Raw genomic sequence first — 20,673 nt, 5'->3', positions numbered from 1 at the left:
TGATAAGAATGTCCCATAGGTAGGACAATTTAATCTTTGATATTTAATAATAATAATTATTATCCAAATACAAATAGCATAAGCATAATCTCAAGTACTCCTCCATGTGGAGTCATGACAATAGGGGAAATCAAACCATCTTATTTATTCTCTCTTTGCTATATTTATTGCCACCAATCTGCAATCTGCAATCTTCTTAATGAACTCTGTCATCATGAAATCAAAGTCTCAATATTATGTCAGCATCTTCATAAATATATATTATGCACCATTATGAACAAAAAGAAGTAACAACATATATTTAGTTTGTTCATGTGTTGAAAAGGTATGGAATATATATATTTAGAGTGTTGTATACATACATGTTGCAGTTAGTGGTGGGGGAAACGGTGTAGGGCAAGTTGATCCCACACTTGGAAGGAACAGCAGCAACGGTTGCAAGGTTGAGTCCAGGAATGCTGAGAACAGTTGATTTGAGGCACCTACATACACCTTGACGATCTGGGGTACCCTTAGCTTCATTATTCAGTGCCCTAAGACCATTGCAACATGGTGCTGGTGGAACTCCACCAGGTCCCCTAATGTACCCAAGGCATGGTGCTACTTTGAATTGTACCTCTCCACATGGAACAGCACCATAGGCAATGGGAATTGCACCCAAAAACATGCACAATAGCATCATACCCAACAAGGTTAACTTCATTACCATTGGGTTACCCATGTTTTTCAAGTGTAGAGGTTATGATTTAGTTCATTAGTTCTGGTGCATGCAAGGGCTATATATAGTGACAATACCTTAGGTTAGGTATTTAGTTATTTACTATTTATCATTGTCATGCATGGTTTTATGGAGTTGGATTTATAACTGATTCTGATCGGTATAATTGTATGACCGATATAATTATTATATCATACAGATATTGAGGTCGATTTACCCATTGAAAAGGCCGACACAAATATTGGACCAGACCGCGACCGGGAAACCTCCAACCACCGGGGAGTTCTATTGTTACATGGGTATGGGAAGAGTGAAGAGTCACAAGTGAGACACCACGTCTTGAACTAAAACCTTAAGGCATTAATTCCATGAGCATCTTCTTCTTATAAACTTTTTCACTCATTCCCGCATATCTAATGTGAGATTTCACACTTGAATAAACCCAACAACAAACCCATTTTTACACACTGATTAAAAATATGTGAGGGATGAAGTTAATATATGAATATCAAATTCCGTATGAGGTGGTTAATGCATATAGAGGTTAGATATATAGGACAAAGATGAGTGGTTCAAATCACTTGATCATTCATTTTCTATATAAATAAAGCCATGTGGTTTGGGAAGTATTGTCAAGTTTGTGATTCCTCTAAAATGGATCCAGCCCTTACGACATGTGCTCACTTTCCCATAACTTTGGTATTTTTAGTAAACATCTATTCCATTAATCGAGAGATAATTGGTTACTTTTATTCATATTTTCAATGATAAAAATATGATTTCACCGAATTATTTGGTATATGATATCAACTTATTTAGTTTTAATTAATCTTTTAAACAAAGTTTGGTATCACTTCAATTATTGCAGCAAAGAATGAAGGCAAACGGCAATCAAACATATATATTAAGTGTATAATTTGTATGTGTTTTCTTTCCATCAAAACTAATCATGTTTTGTTACCATCATTATTTATATGCGATACTTTCTTAAATTAAACTTTAGATACTTTTATTTATTTATTTATGGAACTTTAGACAATTATTACTGGTACAAATTTGTATTGATTTTGCTTAAATCAAAAAATCCTCAACATGAAACAGTGCAACCTTTTTCAATTTGTATTGACAAGCATCAAAGGAATCTGCAATTCAAATAGAAATCAATAAGTGAAATTGAGATTGATAATATATCAGTTTTTATACTATGAAAAATGAAATCATTAAATTGTTCATAATAAATATCAAATGAGTATCGTCCCGAAATATACCTGGTGCAATCCATATCATGGCTCCAATTGTGCATCAAACGAATTCCACACTTGTCAGGAATGCTTGCAAATGCCATTGTATTGAGATCATTTATTTTATGAATACCATCTTTAATACAATTACATGCTATTTCACTATCAATGCTTGATTCTATCTTATTCTTAAGTTCCATAACTGCCCAACAACATTTTTGTGGAACACTGTTATTCCCACTTTTCTTTAGATACAAATCACATTCTTCCAAAACAGGTTTCACTTTGCAACATGTCATTGTTGGTGTAACTGTTGATGTTACCATCTTCATATGGCATAATATTATTATCATACTCATGCATATTGATATTGTAACAAATGTGCTAGCCATCATCACAAAGGTTCTATCTAATAAAACAATGTTGATGGCTAGTGAAATGTAATTTGGAATTAGATTGATGGTCAAATTTATTATATATGAAGATTAAGTTTTTGTTTCCTTAAAATTGTTTGAGTTGGAACCTAGGAATTCGGTCAACCATAGCTTTTGGTGGTTCACATGATTCATATGTTGATTTGGTGTTTCTTTTGACTAATTTTGGAACTAAAGACAAACAATATTTGTGTTGTTTTGTTAGAGCTAATTGTGAAACAACAATTACAACTCTATACATGAAAATGTCTAAAGTTATGTGTCCCTTTACAACAACATTAAAGAAATCCTATTTTCTTTCTTACTCTTTCAAAAAGTCTATAAACAACATTCTATTCTTTTGTGAACATGTTACATTAGATGGTTTTCTTTCTTACTCACAAATGCACCAAAATTATGTACTACAAAAGAGATTTTACCACATACTGTTAGTTTTTGGTCCTCCTTGAAGAAAACAAATGGCGAAGAAAAGCAAACTTTCCTTTGTTACGGGCAGAAAACTCGGTAATGGTACCATTACTCGCTGTTGCTGATGCCTCAGGTTTGTCATTGTCAGGTTCTACTGGAAAAGGAGAAGGGGGTGAGTGTGTGAAGAGAAATGCGTTGAGCATGCGGATGATCTGACTAAAACTTGGTCTCATGTTAGGTTCTTCAACCCAGCATGATTGTATGATAAACGCGAGGTCGGGAGATATATCATCAGGAATGCTAGGCCTAGCTTGCTGTAATCTCGAATGCAAGTCATGTCATGATCAGTGGATTTGTAAGAGGCAAAAATGACAAGCACCAAAAATAGTAATATCAAAATTTAATACCTTAAATGCAGCAGCATATGCAGCCTGTAAATTAGACATCCCTTCAAAAGGCATGCGGTTTGTTAGTAATTCCCACAAAACAACTCCAAAACTATACACATCAACCTTGTTGTTGTAGTGCTTTTTCTCTCCTTGACGCAATGTCACTGTGCTGTACAACTGCAAAAACATGACATTTCACCCGAAAAATATCATATATTTAAACAAAACCTATATGGTGGAAAATCAATAATACATTTTTAAACAAGATATCCTTGCTGGCTATCAGTGTAATTAAGTTCAGATCTCTGCAACTTCATGATTCTAGGCAACCATCTTATATCACATCATTCAAATAAACTATCATTTTAAACATCATTAATCAAGATGATAAACACCAAAAAGTGCTAGCTCTAATAAAAAATCATGCTCAAAGAATCCAACATACCTCCGGTGCCATCCAACGGTAAGTTCCGGTTTCTGCAGTCATCATCTCAGTTACAGATTCTTCTCTTGCAAGACCAAAATCTGCAAGTTTTACAGACATCTGATTTGCCGTAAGCAATAGATTGTCTGCATTGTGACAGTTTCAAAAACAGTTGAAAAGAGCCACACTTATTAATACTTCTCCTCTCTTTCGGAACATATAATAGTAGCTTCGGGAGCATAAAGTAACAGATTCATTATATGAATAGATTGACAGGCAGAGGATAATGGCTATTACACATAATATACTATAAATACATAAAAGTACCGGGTTTTAGATCTCTATGTATGATTCCATTGGCGTGCAGCCAATCCATTGCCCGAGCAATATCGAGGGCAAAGTTTATAGCAACATGAAGTTCTATTAGTTTAGGACGGATACTCATTAAATATTTGCGCAGTGACATCCCCGGTAATAGCTCAGTAACTATCACCATAAGTGGATTCTTGCAAGCCCCAATGAACTGCAAAAAATAACAATAAAAAGAATCATTCAGAGCATTATAATTGCTACAATGGCATGGGACTGATAAATACAAAGGGTTCAGTAAAACAGACAGCTACACAAGAACAGAAAAGATAACTGCAGGCATACATGTTACAATGGCATGGCATTCACCTTAACAAGATTATCATGATGGACACGGGACATCATTATAACTTCCCGAGCAAAACGATTTTCAAGTGCTGCACTTTCTTCCGAAGTGCTCCCACGATGCAGAACTTTAATTGCAACAATTTGATCTCGATACCTGAAAATTAATTAACTTATTCCTACATACACCTTAACTCTAGCAGCCAGAAAATCACTTGATGAATAGTCGCAGAACCAATCAGAATCTGATTAGTCGCTGAAATAATAATTTGAAAAGTAAACAAAGTCCTTAGTATAATGTAAATAAGATGAACCTCAGCGCAACGGTAAGGTTGCTTGCCTTATGGCTTGGAAGTTAAGTCCTAGAAAAACCTCTTCGCTTGTGAGAGTAAGGTTGTGTACATCTACCGACAATGAATCGTAGTTACTCTGAGAAAGTACAAGTAAGCTAACTGAAAATTTCAGCCATAGCAAACATTAACTATCATGTGTGCAATAATTCTATATGTGAAAACCAAGGTTACATTTGGAAAGGCTTATAGACTATAGAGAGCTTATTTGTGCTATGAGAGCAGCTTATAAAATTAAGTTTATAAAAATAGCTTATCACTTCCTATAAGCTGTTTTTAGTTTATCTCAATAAGCTTATCAGATATGTTCTGAAAATATGCTCTTTTTAGCTTATTGTCAAATGGCTTGTTTAATGAGCGTTTAATTAACTTATTTACACAAACATACCCTAAATTGTAGATAAATATCCTACCATTGCAGCCTGACTAATGCATCCACATGAACTCACAGCCATAAATTAAAAGAACAACAATATAATTATGATCAAACAATGTCATAGTGTCTTATCATAAATCATCGTGTCTATAGACAAACCACTTACATCTAAATCCTACTTAGGGGTGTTTTGAAGAGCTTATAAGAACAGTTTATAAGAATAACTTATGTCATTCATATAAGCTCTTCGTAGCTTATTTCAATAAGCTTATTAGAGAAGCTTATTTCAATAAGCTTATTAGAGAAGCTTATGAAAATAAGCTCATAAATCATCAAATGAGACCCAAACATGTCCTTAATGGTTTTGCCTATAGTTTTGCTTGTACAATCATACTTAAAAAAATAAAAAACAAATTAGAAGGAATGAACTTGAAATACAATGGCATCGAATTCAAGGCTTTGTAACTTTACCGTCCTTCGTAAACTTTTCCATGAGCTCCTTCACCAATCTTATGGCCAATAAACAGTAACTTAGGATCAACCAGAAGACTCTCATCAATTGTTAGCTGAGTTGTTGTCACTGATCCATTTTGACTCACTGATTTTGATTCTTCACATTCCTTCCCTTCTCTTAGGTTCCTGTCTCTGAAACTCATGCTGCAACCTTATACTATACCCCAATTCCTCATTTCAATCACTACCCACAAAACAAAGTTCAATTTTTTTCAACACAAAAATATATCTGAATCCAAAAAACACAACCAAACCAACCTTCCCCCTTAATGAACCTTCTTTTCTAGAGCAACAGTTTCTTCAAATTCTAAAATAATAAAAAATGACAGCAAAAATTCAATCTTTCTACATGAAAATAAGAATCAACCTCCCCTGGATTAACCTTATTTTCTACATGAAAAACATCTTCATAGTTTCAAACATAAACACACCAATTCCTCTAATATAGAGTAGAGTTGCATCAAAAGAATAAAAATAGAATCTTTTTCCTCACAGAGAAAAGAATCAATTAGCTTTTCTTCTTCTTCTTATTGTTGTTGTTGTTGTTGTTATAGTTTTAAACTTGTCAAAGCTTTTTGCTTGAGTGAGAAGCACAGCTTTCGGTGAAGTTCAGCTAAAGAATAATAAAATAAAATAAAATAAACCCAATAAAGAAAAAGATAAGATAAACTTAAAAAAATAGAAAAGATGAAAAGCAACTTAGAATAGAAGCTAAAAAGTTGAACACAGAAAAATGAGAATATTATAGTTGTACACTTATACTAGAGTGCGTTGAAACAAATGAAAGAGTAATAGTGACATACCTGCCATGTTGTTGAAGAACAAACATTAGTTCAATGAAGAATGAAGAAGATGTTTGAAGTATATGTTCTGTTCGGAAGAGAGAGAGAGAAAAGGTTTGAACTTTGAAAAGTGGAAGGAGAGAGAAGAAGGTATAAACGTGTGTTGAATTTCATGCTCACTAAAACAAAACAAGATGAAACAAAAAGTGTTTTTTATCATTCATGTAAATAAAATTATTTTATCTTTTAATAATAAATATATTACATTTTCATTTAACTTATATTCGACACCAAATTATTTAGAAAATAAGTGCTTCTTTTGGTAATTTTCACATCAAATTTAACATTAAATAATATGAGTATAAAAGCATGTTAGTCATCATTATGGAACATGAAATCTTAGCTAGTGACTTCAACTCTTCTTTTACCATTTCATGTAAATTATTTACCATTAATGTGTTTTCATTTTGCAACTATAAAATGTGATTTTTTTTATGAGTTTCATATTGTACAATTACTTTCAACATCACCATCTTATAAATATATAAAAACACATTTATACTCATATTACTTAGTTTTTTTTGCTCATACAATAGACTTAAGGTTTTGATTTTTGTTCAATATGTGATATTTCTATTCTTCTTATGCTCAATAACAATGGACTCCTTAGTAGTTGGAGTTAAAACATTAAAATGTGATTGATTTAGTTGAATAAGAAGATTTTACAATTTTGTAGGTAAAATAATATAACAAACTAAGTAAAACATGATTCCTTCAATGTTGAATTTTATAAAGCATGAAAAATGACTGAATTTGAACCATTAAAACTGAGAAGTTGGCGTGAATTTTAACCACTTTTTACAAAGCCTAAATAGCTTTCCAATGTTAAAGTTGTCTATGTTAAGTGGTAGTGTAGTTGGCAAAACCACGATATCATTGCAACATAAATAACATTATGTTAAAACTCATAATCAAACTTTACAGGGAATAAAATAAAGAGGAGGAGTTAACATAGGACCATGATCACTAATTTTTATCTTTGCAAGGATAAGATTGAATTATATAGTAAGACTCACAAGTCCAAAATACTATTGACAATTAGGGCCACTTTACCTGTCTTGCTTATGCCCATGTAATATTCGTCTAACTTAGGAAGTATGGGCATGCCCGTTTTTAAATAGAGCATAAAATATCATGCCCTGTCCGCCTTAAACATAGGTAGGGTGGGCATGTAAGCCGCCCTAAACAAAACTAGAAAAAATATATACTAATTTATATACGCCCCATACAAAATAAACAATATATTTTACATACAAATCTATTTTGCAAATCCCCAAAAATCAGTCACATAAGGCAATTGAAGTGATTGTGATCACAAATATCATATCAATTGCTGAAATGTAACTGAATGGAAATAGTAGGATTGGGAGCAAAGTCACCCAACTATTATTCATGGACAAAAAGACATCACAAAAACAAAAAGTTTTACATCCCACCTCAAAATTGATGCTATAAACAAACAAGTTAATCTTGAATGCTTGTCACTTTCAGCCTTCTTAAATGGGAGTCAATAATGTTCAGCAAAAACATCTTTGTCCCTTAATCTGCTTTGTTTGCTTTCCTCTATATACATTCTCATGATCCAAACATTATAAAAGATTTCATGGTTGTGATATTCAGTTCTTATAAGCCATAATTCCAACTAATCAAACAGGTAGATCACACAAAAATACAATATCCATGTCCATAATAGTTATACTGCAACACTAACTTCATGTCCTTCAAAGTTTGTGGTTCAGACCAGTAAATTCAATAGTTGCAAACTACTACAAACTAATGAAACGGAAAGCATCTACAAACAACTTGCAGCAACTTACAAATTCTATGTGATTTCAATTAAAAAAGTAAAGTTGACATGTTGCAGAGTGTTTCTTGCACTGAGATAATTTCTCATTCACCTTGACCTTTGCATTTGAACCTAATTTCTTGTTAGAGTAGATTCGCATGGTCTGTAAAGCACTTGCATTCCCCATAATATACCTTGCAAATTGAAGCGCATCATGGCTGCCTTCAAAACCACGAATAGCACAATCTCTAAGCTGCAATGAAACACATTCAGGAACAAACTTTGGGCACACCCAGTTTTCGTCGAAATCTCCAATGCCTATCTGTCAAATGATACATAAAATAAAAGATATAAATATGTCAAGAAAAGGTAAAACAGAAACCATAACTAATCACAAACCTCTATAACTTCAAGGATTTGTAGCTTGGGGCAATGCTTCAACATTTTCACCAACCACCGCCACATATACTTATCAAAGCTTAGCACCATTCGAGTCAAATTGGAAAAGACAGGAAGGTGATTGCTATATACAGACACCTCCTGAACAATTAGGAAAGAGAAAATGTCTAAGATTAGGGAAACATTACCAAAAAACATGAAAATAACATTGGTAGATTTAGGTAGCAACATATGCATCATATACCTTATTGACACGCAAGAAAAGATACTGAACGTTATAAAGTGCTTCAACAATAAAGTTAATATTACAGCAAAGAATCTCTGCTCTGATCAACTTGGTTAAGCTTTTAAACTCCTCGCAGCTGTCATGACTTGCAGACACAACAGATATTACTTTGAAGTCCTCAAGATTTGGACACCCAGAAAGAAGTCGCAGAAGACATCGATCTCGTCTAAATCCAATGGCTCCCAGATGGAGGATTTTGAGTGAAGGCAATTCAACAGATGAAACATCATTCTCATTCACTTTGCGAAACCCGCTCAATTTAAGAACCACAAGGGTCCTGCAACTGAGAATGTCCATTGGGAACAACTTGGGGACAGTGTGCACCAAGAGCTCGAGATGTTCAACTCTGCGGTCCAATACCAAACTTACCCATTTGTTGAGATTCTGGTTATTGGAATAGTTGTTGCCTTTATACACAGATTTGAGTCTGAACCTTTTGATAGCTTGCATCACATCTCGCGACAGCAAAACAGAAAAGACAAACTGACCAAATCGGAGACATGTTTCTTCGTCGGTAACATGTTCATCACTGAGATTGATGATGGGGACAGATCGCCATAGTGGGTACCATCTCTTTGAGAGGACGCTTGTGACAACAGCGTCCTTGGTCATGAGAAAAGACAGAATGTAGCAGATTAATTCATCTGATAAAGAGCTAATCCTATCCACCACTCGCCTTGCCTGCTGCCGACCCATTTTTTAACCTGGTTCAGGTTCAGAAGAAGAATTGAATTGAAGGAACTGAAAAACCGGTTCGACTTTACAATATAAATAGATCAAAGGATGGAAGAGTGGGTAGGAACAGAAAGGTGAGGGTGAGAACTTACTTAAAGCAATCGAACTGCACAGTCCAGCGGCAGGAAGAAGAGAGATAGAAAGTGAAGGGGATATGTGTTTTGACTCCTAGGGTTTCAATCTCATACAATGTGAGTAACTCTCGCACGTGAGCCAGCTCAGATGAGCTGCGGCCCGTAGGTTAAATGGACTGATTGATTCTAACCCACTTTTTATGCATGGGAAATATACCAACTCAGTCTGGCCCAAACCTGACAACCCACTTGAACAGCTCTATCCAAGAGGTGAATAGAGGTACACTGAGATATAAGAAAGGTGGAAATCAACTCTTCGAAACGTCATTTTAAACTAGAGCAATTGTAGGATGCATTCTTGAATCAGAGCAAGTTTAGGAATTAGTTGTAAACTTATAGTTAGGCTGTTTAATCAATTCTACATTGAAACTTACTGAATTGAGCATTTTGTTTATGGTATACAACTATACATCATTAATATGATATATTTCATGCTGTTTTTCATCGTCTTTGAATATTACCATTTGATGCGATTTGCAAATCATCTCAAAGTTAGCCTCTCAGTGCACGATTTGAATCACGATTTTCAAAATATGAACATGTTTAGTAGCAAATTGAAAAAACACCAACCAGGTATAACTGACAAGTGTATGCTCTAACCAAATGCTGAGGATCCAAAACTGTTAGCAGATCTTAGAACGAATGTTAACAACTGTAAATCCATAACAAAAGTTAGCAAAATCGAAACATAAGGAATCAACTCATTTTCTATTCATTATGAAAGGAAACAAAAACTGGAATACACAAGTTCCACAAGATCAGTTTTACTATAAATATTGTAAGCATATATGTAATATTATATATGTGATTCTCAAAATTAATCCATAAACACTATAATCAATAACTATAATGCAGAATGCAACAACTTCTATAAAAGAAACATACAAAAGGGAATGACTGCAGACAGTGGTCCAAAGAATTTTTAAAAAGCTGTCTTCTTTCATAACATCAGAATATTGTCATGTAGAATAATAGAGAATCTATAGTACAGATACTGGTACATGAATGTTTCAAATGAAAATTGAAGTTGTACAAAGTAAAATTTATAAGTAAAATGTTAATTCTTAATAAATAAGAGGAATGGAAGTGTTGAATCTTAATATAAATAGAAAATTTGAAAGCAAAAAACTTCAAAGGGAAAATGAAAATGAAAATGGTTAAATGTTGACAAATTGCAACACATTTAGGGCAACACTTGGTAGAAAGTCACATGTTAAAGCTTAAGAATGAAACCTCCCATTTTTAATTTTCTGAAAATGTGATATACTAAAGCATGTCAATGTCATAACTCGCCAATCAGGATCCGTGTAAAGAACTTAATGATGTAATATGAAATAGTATAATTAGAGAGGAACTACGTACAATGATGAGGCACCTCCACTACTTTTGCAGTAACACCATGCAAATCACTTCCTGAATACCTCTGGGTCACATAAAATTGCAAACTAATTCATGAGTTAGATTGTTTTGCATCCACAAATCCATATAATCAAGTAGAACAATTGGATAAACTTAATAAGTTGATGTACATGGCCTATCTTGATAAGTTGAAACTGAAACTCTTGATGAGTTGATGGGTTGCATCGCTGATTGCATCTCTTGAGAACAAAACAGAGAAGACAAACTCACCAATTTGGAGACGGGTTATTTCGTCTATCATGTCTTGTTGATTGCTGGGGTTGATGAGAGGAACAGAGACCATAGTGGGTACCATCTCTTTGAGAAAATGCTTGTGGCAACACTGTCTTTGGTGGGGATGAAAGTGAGTTTAGCGCAGATTTTGAAAATGCAATATAATGATGTAGTGAGTTGGAAGGTACAAAAGTTGTCTCAGACATTTTATCAAACGGCATGAGGGCAATATAAAAAACAGTCAGGAAGTAACTAGCTTGAAGTTATAGAAGATAAAAAAGTGGGAATGTATAAAAGTGGAAGAGGTTGCATCAAGGGGTTTCAATAATAGTAAGTAATCACTGATATTACTATCATTGGTGTAAACAATGATTATTCCTTGTATTCAAACATAGGCTATGTATCATGTGTGCTCATTTTATTCATATATGTCATTGGATCATACCAAGAAAGAAACTCAAGTTATTTTAATATTTTCTAACATGTAACAAACTCAACTTATACTTTAATTTCAACCTATATATTTATTTATTACTTACGTTTTTCACTTATTATTGATCTATTTCATTTTAATTTTATTTCCGATATAAATTAAATCTATGTTTGGAGGGCGTATTTCTGATGTCCTACAATCAATAATCAGTGTTATGTGTCACAAACTATAAATGGTCAAAAAAATATATAAAATTAAATTTTAACTTAAATATATTTTTTATGGAGTGACGCTAAGTGTGAGAAATGTTAGAGAAGAGAGAGAAGTTGAAGAGAAATGAGAAAGTTCTTTTATTTGAATGAGAGGAGAAAAAGAAGGGAGAGGAGAAAAAAAGTAGATGAATCCACGAAATTTCTTTATCTCCACCCATGAGGAGATAATGAGAAGAGAAAGAGAAACTTTAACCAGAAAAGAAAAGAATCTAGTGTCTCAAACTATATCCAAAATCATATCAGTTGAAAATGTTAATTAAAATTATAATAAAATTTATAATTTAAAATTATATTTTAAGTTAATAATAAAACAACATTTTTTTGTCTTTTTTATTTATTTTAGATATATTTTGTAATTTGAAACACAATATCATCACTCTCCTCTCATTTTTTATCCAACCAAAGAAAAAGAAAGATAAGAAAATATTTCATTGTGTTCATTTTCTCTAACTTTTCTCTCATACTAAACATCACAAAAATCTACTTTATTTCTACAATTTGTTAATACTAAGTAGAAATGATTTAATATATATACAGTGTTAGTGTAAATATTTTTTATACTGTCATTAAATTATCCACTATTGATTTATTAATTATTATTATTCAAATAAAAATAATACAAATCAATAATAGATGATATATTAAATTTTTTACACTGTGGCACACATTTTAATCTCTAATGGGTATAGAGATGTTAATAAAACGGTCCGGTTCACCGTCACCGGTTCAATTGTTGTTGGTGTTGTTGTTGTTCAGGTTTCTCTCTTTCTTTCTTTCTTTCTTTCTTTCTCTTTGTCTTCTTTCTTCTTCTTATCTTTTTCTCTCTCTCTCTCTCTCTTTCTTACTTCTTTTCTTTCTTCACAAAACGCTCTATACCCTGATTCCAACGACGTCGTTCAGGTGCTTCTAACCCTATTCCCATTCTCTCCTCTTTCCATCACTGTTATTTCGATTCCCTTTCTTCTTTCTAAATTATTCTCTCTCTTTTTCTGTTTCGGTTTCAAATGTTAGGGTTCTTTACTTTTCCCTCTAACTCTATTCGGTATTGATTTTTGAGTAAGTGAAAATGTTAATCAGGTTAGGGTTTTCTCTGAAATTGCAACGCATTGTTTTTCTTTGGGGGAAAGACAGGATTTTGGATTGTTATTAGTGTTACCTGATAATGTATATACTGTGTATTATTCTCTTTTCCCTTTTCCTATGAAGCATTCTGAAAATTTTGTATCTTTTTGGGTTTGAATTTTTAGGGTTCTGAAGATTCTGCGTCTAACTCAATTGGATACTGATTTTGAGGAAGTGAAAAGCTTGGTTCCGTTAGGGTTTTCTCAGAAACTGGAAAGCATTGTTTACTCCTGGTGGAAAAAGGAGGATTTTGGATTGTTTAGTAGGGTTTGATTCAAGACGGGGAGGATAATAGGTGTTGGTTAGAGAATAATGTGTATACTGTGTGTCATTCAGAAGTGGTCTCGCCGGGTTGCTACGATGCTACCTTGGTTGGTTATTCCATTAATTGGACTCTGGGCACTTTCGCAGCTTCTGCCACCTGCTTATAGGTTTGAGATTACTTCGCCGCGTCTTGCTTGTGTTTTCGTGTTACTAGTTACTCTCTTTTGGTATGAGATTTTGATGCCTCAGCTGTCTGCTTGGAGGGTTCGGAGGAATGCACGACTTAGGGAGAGGAAGAGGTTTGAGGCTATTGAAATGCAGAAGCTAAGGAAGACAGCTACGAGAAGATGTCGGAACTGCTTGAATCCTTATAGGGATCAGAACCCTGGTGGGGGTAAGTTTATGTGTTCGTATTGTGGACATATCTCGAAGAGGCCGGTTTTGGATTTGCCTGTGCTGCCAGGGTTGGGGATTTCAAATCCTGGTATAGTTAAGGACTTGGTTGGGAAAAGTGGTAAGATATTGAATAGTAAGGCTTGGCCTGAAAATGGGTGGATGTGCAGTCAGGAATGGGTGGAGAACAGCAATTGGGTTGAGGGGTCTATTCCAGGTAGTACTAGCAACTGGAGCAATGCTGGTCCTTTTGGAAGAGATGAGCATTGTTTGTCTGAGAGATCGTATTTCGGTATTTTGTTTTTTGTTTCGAAGCTTTTTACATCTTTTCTCTTGAGCATTAGGTGGCTCTGGAGAAAGGCTTTTAGAATTAGTTCGAGCGAAGAATTTTCATCTGTTGCTGAAAATAGGGCACTCTTAGCAAAACGGAGTGAAAATGGGGCAAACCTCAATGAAAGTAGAGGGGAAAGAGCACGCAGGAAAGCTGAGGAGAAAAGGCAGGCTAGGATAGAGAAGGAACTTTTGGAGGAGGAAGAGAGGAAACAAAGGGAGGAGGTTGCAAGGTTAGTGGAGGAGCGTAGGAAACTGAGAGATGAGAAAATGGAAGCTGAAAAAGATTGCAGCAGATCATCAAATCCCACTAAGGGGAAAGAGAGTAGGAAGGAAGCTGAAAAGAAGCGCCAGGAAAAAAGAAAAGATAAAGATAAGGGGTCTAGTAAGAGCAACTCCGATGTAGAAGAATTGGAAAGAAGAGCTGGCAAGGAAAGTGAACGGAAGCGAGACTTGGATAAAAAGAGTGAAATTGATCGCAGAGAGCGTCACAAAGACAGTGGCAAGGGACACAGTACTGACAATACACATAGTAAAAATGTTGCTTCAAGCAATTATAGCCGAGGAAGTACTGGAACAAGGTACCTTGATCGTATGCGAGGGACGATTTTGTCTTCTTCAAAAGCATTTGGTTTTGGAAGGGGTACTAATAATACTGCCACTGTGGCAAAGGAAAACAAGTTTAACACTTCTGTTGATCATGTTCATACTGCTGCCAGCAAGAGAGATATATGTCCTCCTGAACGTCCAACTGCGAAAACCAATTTGAATGGAGATGTTCAGAATATCAATGACTCTGTATGTTGTCCTTATTTCCATCTCCTTTTCCTTGCCTTTATATAATAATGTTTTAGTAGGCTTTGTTGAAGGTTCATTGATATGGGTATCCTAGTTAATTTTTTTAATCCTTTGGTGGATTTTACAAATTAGCATTATTCAGATATATCTCTTTTCACTAACTCCCAATTCGTTTGTCCAATATACTTTTAGTATTTGATATATATGAGCGAAATTATGAGATGCTTGAGTTAGTGACTTGTTATCTATGATAATGTATTGTTAGGTAGCACTGTGCAAAGAAAATAGTATGAACAAGAATGTTTCTTCCTTACAGGTTCTCCCAGAACCACAGCCATGGACAGCACCTAAAAAGTCATGGCATCAATTATTTACTAGATCCTCATCTGCTCCTCAATCCCCAAATTCAAATGTAATATGTAGACCAAATTCCAAGATTCAAACAGAAGCCAAAAGCCCTCAGTTATCTTGCCAGTCACCGGTTATGAAGTCATTTGATAATCCAATTCACTTTGGTCTTCCATCTCCATTTAATATTTCCACCTATCCAAATGGATCGGCCAGTGGTAGTCTTGGTTTTTCTCCTCCAATTGAACCCTTTTTGTCTCCAGTTGGAAATAGATCAGGTGACTTTAGACATGAAGATCAAGAATTTTTTGAGGACCCCTGTTATGTTCCAGATCCAGTATCCTTGCTAGGGCCTGTTTCTGAGTCACTAGATAATTTTCAGTTGGACTTGGGAACTGGCATTCTGAAAGACATGGAAGTAGCAAAGCCTCTCTCTCTAAAAAACATATCTGCTGGCTCTGATGTCAATAGGCCATCTCCAATTGAGTCCCCATTGTCCCGAGAAAAGCACAGTTGTTCTAATCGGTTTCTGAGTGCCCTTAAGGCCCAAGACATGCATGCTTTTCCTTTGGATGATGCAGCTGCAAATGACAAGGGGACATGGCAGATGTGGAGTACTTCCCCACTTGGTCAAGAGGGTTTAGGCCTGATTGGTAGCCCAGAAAACTGGGTTTTACCCTTGCAAAGGACTGTACCAAACAAGGATGAGTTTTCACTTCCATCATCTCAGAAGACTGTGGCTTCTCTTTTTAATAAAGACGATACCATACTTACCAGTACCCATTCCCCACATAATGTTTTTCTTCCCAATGGTCAGAGTGGTGCAACCTTCAGCCCTGTTACCAGTTCAAGTGCTTATGATCCTTGGTCACAGAGTACTTTCTTCCCACCATTGTTAGGGGGCCTTAAAGCCCAGGAGGGTATGACTCAGAATGAAATGATATACAGTCCAAGTGGATCTGCTAGCAGCCATGTGCTTGACGGTTCTCCTTCTTATGGTTGGTCCAAGTGAGTAAACTTTTTAGCTTGTTTTATTGCCTTTTATTGTACTGCTAATTTTGAATTGTGCTGTATATGGATCTGAGTTGTTGTTATAGGACATGAAATTGATGAACTTAGACAAAAGAATTATAGGGCTTTAAAGATTGATTGATTGTATTCTTGTTGGATGGAATGCTTTGTATCTTTCCATTTCTGTTGAAACACACAATGCTATCAGGCGATGTGGGGGGAAATTGGTTTCGTCAGTGGAAATTAATTACGATGCATTTATAACAAGTGAAGGAACTCTGATAGCTGTACCTGGTTCCTCTCAGTAATGACGCCATATTTGTATAACATTTGACATGCTTAAGAAACATTGTAACGCACACTGTGTATATCTATGTTCTATGTTTATTTGATGGTAGTAATGCACACTCCGAATGCAATTTTATGTGGAAGAAGCCTTACTAATCTAGAATACAATGCATATTGCTCTAGGGCATTTTTTAACAGATTGATTGAATCAAATTTTAATCCGTCATTATAGAAAACAGGCTTATAAATGCACAATTAGATACATAAACTTAACAGGAAGAGTGTCAAACAAGTTTATATTCATTTCTTGTTCTGAACCAGGATGAGCTGCTTTTGATGTTCATTGATAATAGTTTGGCTGTTTGACACTTTGACTAATTCTATATGCTAATGACGTTGGGGGATGGCTAGGATCGGAGATGAAATAAGTGGTCATAGATGCCCCTATATGTGGGCTTATAGGACAGCAGCTTCAATCAAAACTTCCCCAATTTTGGATTTTTGTGACCCTTTTGACTGCTTGTGTTTGATTCCTCTACCAACATTGTCTTCGATGTGTTCGTAGTCTTCTTGATTCTGTTGTGATCTTCTTCCTCTAATAATACTTTTGGTCCCTATATGTGCTGTTTGGTTTCAACAGGAGAAAAAAATGTATGTTTTGTCTTACATATGACAATCATTTTCAATTTGGTCCTTATACTTTTATTCTAGCAGTGGTATTACATCAATAAACGGTACAGACCAAAACTCCAAGGTTGAATTGAAATATTTTAAAGTCTAGAGACCAAGTTGAAAATGAGCACATATAGAGAGCGCAACTGGGCTTTAGCCTATACATTTTTATTGGTCTTATATATTGTTAAAACTGTTGTTTTGATCTTATTCTTTTGCTTATGACTTTTTAACTATGGTTATTTTTACTACTAGTCTAACAACTTGTGGTCTTTGTTCACTTTACAGAAAGGAATGGCCAATACATGGTTCGATGGAAAACATAGGGAACTCATTTGTTGCTAGGCCTGACCATAATGGCGGTCTACATCCTCCAGCTTCAAATGTACAGTCATTTTGGTCATTTGATCAAAAAATGGACAGTGATAGGGTATGAGGGACTTAACTTGATAAACACAAATGTTCTCCTTTGAGGGTAGAGGAGTTTATAATACTACTAGATGAATGCATTGTATCTTCCTGTGGTCTTTAATGAAGGGAGATTCATGTTTACATAAATGTTAGTATCAATAGAATACATGTTGGATGGATGCATGCCTTTTCTGAGCTACAAGTTACAAAGAAAAATGTCTCTATTTTGACATCAAGTGTCCCTTAGGAGAATGGTGCTTCATATTCTCACTCTTTTGTCATCATCTTTATAAAAAATGCATGAACTGATACTAACATATTAACATTAACCCGTTACTAATTAAGAAACATAGTCCTTGTTTTTGTCTCGGAGTGGATTTCCCCCCTCCCCTTTTGCTTATAATAACATATGCATCCAAAATTTTCATCATCTAAAAGTACAGTTGGAAATGTAGCCTGAATTTGGTAGTGAATAATTGGCAATGATTTTGGCCAAAATCCTGTTTACACTCATTAAAAAACATTGCTTAAATCCTATTTACTATGCTGAAACATTGCAAAACCTTAGACACAAAATAAATAAGAAGAAACAAAACAAGATGGGTACTGTAGTCCCAAAAAAAATGATTAAAAATTTTCCGACCTACCGGATTCGAACCAGTGACCTAAGGATATCTGTTGCATTTCCAACTACAGTCCTCCGCTCTACCAACTGAGCTAAGGTCGGTTGATGTTATTTATGACTATAATATAGATCAAATACTTATTGATTACGACTATAATATATGTAAATATCTATATATAAGTTTCACTCCACCCACATTATATTCACATCTAATTGGATGTAACACCTAAACATATTATCATGTCGTGTCCTAACACCACCTGCATTGGCCTTCACATATTTATAGTATAACATTGTCACAGGCCATAGAGACATAAATGATAGTTATATGGACCATATATATATATATAGGAACTTCATAAACTCTTGTCTCTAATTCATTTGCTTCAGTCTCATTCATAATCCTAACCATGTTGCATGTTGCATGTTGCATGTATTGTCATCTATAACTTTGGTCATTCTCATATTAACTTGATTTATTCAGTCTTTATAATAAATGCTGTAAATTCCTGAAAGACAATACAACAATAAAGATCGAGTACCCTTTGACTCCTCACAAGTTCAAAAGTGAATTTAGCATTTTCTTTATGTAAATATCAAAAAGTGGCATTGAACATTGAAGTTCAAAAACAGATGATCCTATATGTTAATAACATATGAAATATCCATTCTTCATCCTATGTTATGTTATGAAAGTAAAAAGAAAAAAACAGATGATGATAAAATAAGAACATCAGGGAAATTTTCAAAACAGTTAGGTAGTTTGTCATTTAATTAATCTCGTATAATACCAATTGTCAAAAAGATCATTTATATATATACTTTTATATATAACAGATAATAATATTTAATTCGCCACCCATATTTCACACCAACAATAATATCTCATTAGTTGCATCCAAAAGATATTATGTCTATTTATTTTATTTTAAACTAGGTGACTATATATATATATAATCATGACTTTATTTGTATGTAAATTACACTATTATTTAAACCAAACCAAACCAAAGTACAAACTTGTGCATCTCTCATTTTTGTCTCCAAAGCCAGTTCAAGTATTATCAAATATGTTTGTTGCAAAACCTGAGGTTCCTCAGAAGAGTAGCCTCCAAATGAAGCAAGATGATAAATTCTTCAGCATGCTTCTTTCAAAGGAAACTTCCATATCTAACCCTTCTTTTAGAGTACCATCAGTTTCTGTTCCTTTTGTGTGGGAATCTCAACCTGGCACTCCAAAATACACTTTCTCTCATCACACTCTCCCTCCTCTAACTCCTCCACCTTCTTATTATTTCAATACCATCAACAATAATCCACTCAAGAAGAATAATAATATGTTCATGGCACTATTTCAAAAACTCAATCTCAAGAAAACTATTATGTCACCTTCCTCTCTTTCTTCTTCATGGCCATCCTCAAATAATTCATCATCCAAAGTTGGCTCAATAGGGAAGAATGGAAGGAGAGGTTCCTTAAGCTATGTTCCATCCATTGAGTTTAGGGGTGATGGAGAAGATGGTGTTATTTCTCCTACTTCAACATTATGCTTTGGTATTCCTAGAATGATGGGACGAGCATGAAGAAATTATTACATGATCAGGGAGTATTCGGGTTCTCCCAATAACTAAAAAGTGTATCATGCCTACTGGGGTTTGAGGTGGTGGAGGAACTAGATCGTAAAAAAGAAGGATTCTAGTTGTAAGATATGTAATGAAACCATAGTACTTGGTTCACAATGTATTTTTATAATTGATTTTAATTCATTGATTTAGAATCAATCATAAAGATACATCCTTAATCATAAAGCAACTGTTCTTTTTGTCACAATAGTATGTATGGTGATTGATATTTGGCAGAAGAATGCTATTTTCACATCACCTTTTTGTGATATTTCTGTTTATACATATTTTATAATTATTGATCAATTTTCTCTTTGACAACAAGGATATAGGGTAGATATGATCAATGATTATTAAGTAAATATAAAAGAGGGATGAATAAAAGGATGTGAAATGGTTATTTTCCTATCAGAATTGGCCAAGGTGGTGGTTTCTGATTAGAGTTTTTCTGTAAATCTGTTTAGTTATATGCTCTTCATGTGTAGAGGGCAAAAAAATTTGTTGGATAAAGTTGGTCAATTATATTGGTCTTTATCTCTATATCTCTCTAATAAAAAGTCTGCTTTCTAAGGTGTATATGTTAAACATATTATATATATAGGTCCTCTTTGTATTCTGAATGTGGCAAGAATTATTATATCTTATATGGTTTATATGGCTTGTTGTTATTGTGATTGTGGTGGTGATGAGCAAATAAACACCACTCCTCTCAAACATTAATCAAATACAAATACATTATGGCCTATAAATCTTAGGAAATTTG

General features: G+C 34.4%; 4 protein-coding genes, 1 long non-coding RNA gene and 1 other non-coding gene across 10 annotated transcripts; 2 read left to right on the top strand and 4 right to left on the bottom strand.

The window, feature by feature from the left end:
* On the bottom strand, positions 1-11,230 carry LOC109352692 (F-box/FBD/LRR-repeat protein At4g26340-like). Its single transcript, XM_019594858.1, has 7 exons — positions 11,219-11,230; positions 11,065-11,112; positions 9,644-9,914; positions 8,779-9,524; positions 8,535-8,675; positions 8,205-8,457; positions 1-206 (listed from the first exon to the last, which is right to left on the bottom strand). Coding segments are annotated over exons 4-7 (1,134 nt in total). The 5' UTR covers positions 9,517-9,524; positions 9,644-9,914; positions 11,065-11,112; positions 11,219-11,230; the 3' UTR covers positions 1-204.
* On the bottom strand, positions 1,743-2,397 carry LOC109352695. Its single transcript, XR_002108390.1, has 2 exons — positions 1,987-2,397; positions 1,743-1,860 (listed from the first exon to the last, which is right to left on the bottom strand). It is a non-coding gene; the product is annotated as an uncharacterized LOC109352695 (long non-coding RNA).
* Positions 2,809-6,414, bottom strand: LOC109352693 (serine/threonine-protein kinase HT1-like). 3 transcript variants are annotated; one of them, XM_019594861.1, is made up of 7 exons: positions 6,311-6,412; positions 5,466-6,120; positions 4,293-4,425; positions 3,942-4,137; positions 3,636-3,760; positions 3,209-3,367; positions 2,809-3,115 (listed from the first exon to the last, which is right to left on the bottom strand). In XM_019594861.1, the coding sequence occupies exons 2-7, from the start codon at positions 5,648-5,650 to the stop codon at positions 2,822-2,824; spliced, it is 1,092 nt and encodes a 363-aa protein (XP_019450406.1). In that variant the 5' UTR covers positions 5,651-6,120; positions 6,311-6,412; the 3' UTR covers positions 2,809-2,821. The 3 variants fall into 3 exon arrangements, with proteins under 3 accessions (XP_019450406.1, XP_019450407.1, XP_019450405.1); XM_019594862.1 differs by having other exon boundaries at positions 3,636-3,715; positions 5,466-6,414; XM_019594860.1 differs by having other exon boundaries at positions 5,466-6,407.
* LOC109352682 lies at positions 12,819-17,909 on the top strand. Of its 3 annotated transcripts, XM_019594846.1 has the most exons (5): positions 12,841-12,926; positions 13,038-13,103; positions 13,274-14,933; positions 15,199-16,289; positions 17,541-17,909. In XM_019594846.1, the coding sequence occupies exons 3-5, from the start codon at positions 13,461-13,463 to the stop codon at positions 17,686-17,688; spliced, it is 2,712 nt and encodes a 903-aa protein (XP_019450391.1). In that variant the 5' UTR covers positions 12,841-12,926; positions 13,038-13,103; positions 13,274-13,460; the 3' UTR covers positions 17,689-17,909. The 3 variants fall into 3 exon arrangements, with proteins under 3 accessions (XP_019450392.1, XP_019450390.1, XP_019450391.1); XM_019594847.1 differs by lacking the exon at positions 13,038-13,103 and having other exon boundaries at positions 12,819-12,926; positions 15,250-16,289; XM_019594845.1 differs by lacking the exon at positions 13,038-13,103 and having other exon boundaries at positions 12,819-12,926.
* TRNAY-GUA lies at positions 18,301-18,390 on the bottom strand. Its single transcript is given in 2 exon segments — positions 18,301-18,336; positions 18,354-18,390. It is a non-coding gene; the product is annotated as a tRNA-Tyr (tRNA).
* Positions 19,359-19,891, top strand: LOC109353087. Its single transcript, XM_019595266.1, has one exon. The coding sequence runs from the start codon at positions 19,359-19,361 to the stop codon at positions 19,869-19,871; it is 513 nt and encodes a 170-aa protein (XP_019450811.1). The 3' UTR covers positions 19,872-19,891.

The sequence above is a fragment of the Lupinus angustifolius genome, chromosome LG07, assembly GCF_001865875.1.
Source record: "Lupinus angustifolius cultivar Tanjil chromosome LG07, LupAngTanjil_v1.0, whole genome shotgun sequence".
NCBI classification, from domain to species: domain Eukaryota; kingdom Viridiplantae; phylum Streptophyta; class Magnoliopsida; order Fabales; family Fabaceae; genus Lupinus; species Lupinus angustifolius.
This window is presented reverse-complemented; position numbering and strand designations above follow the sequence as displayed.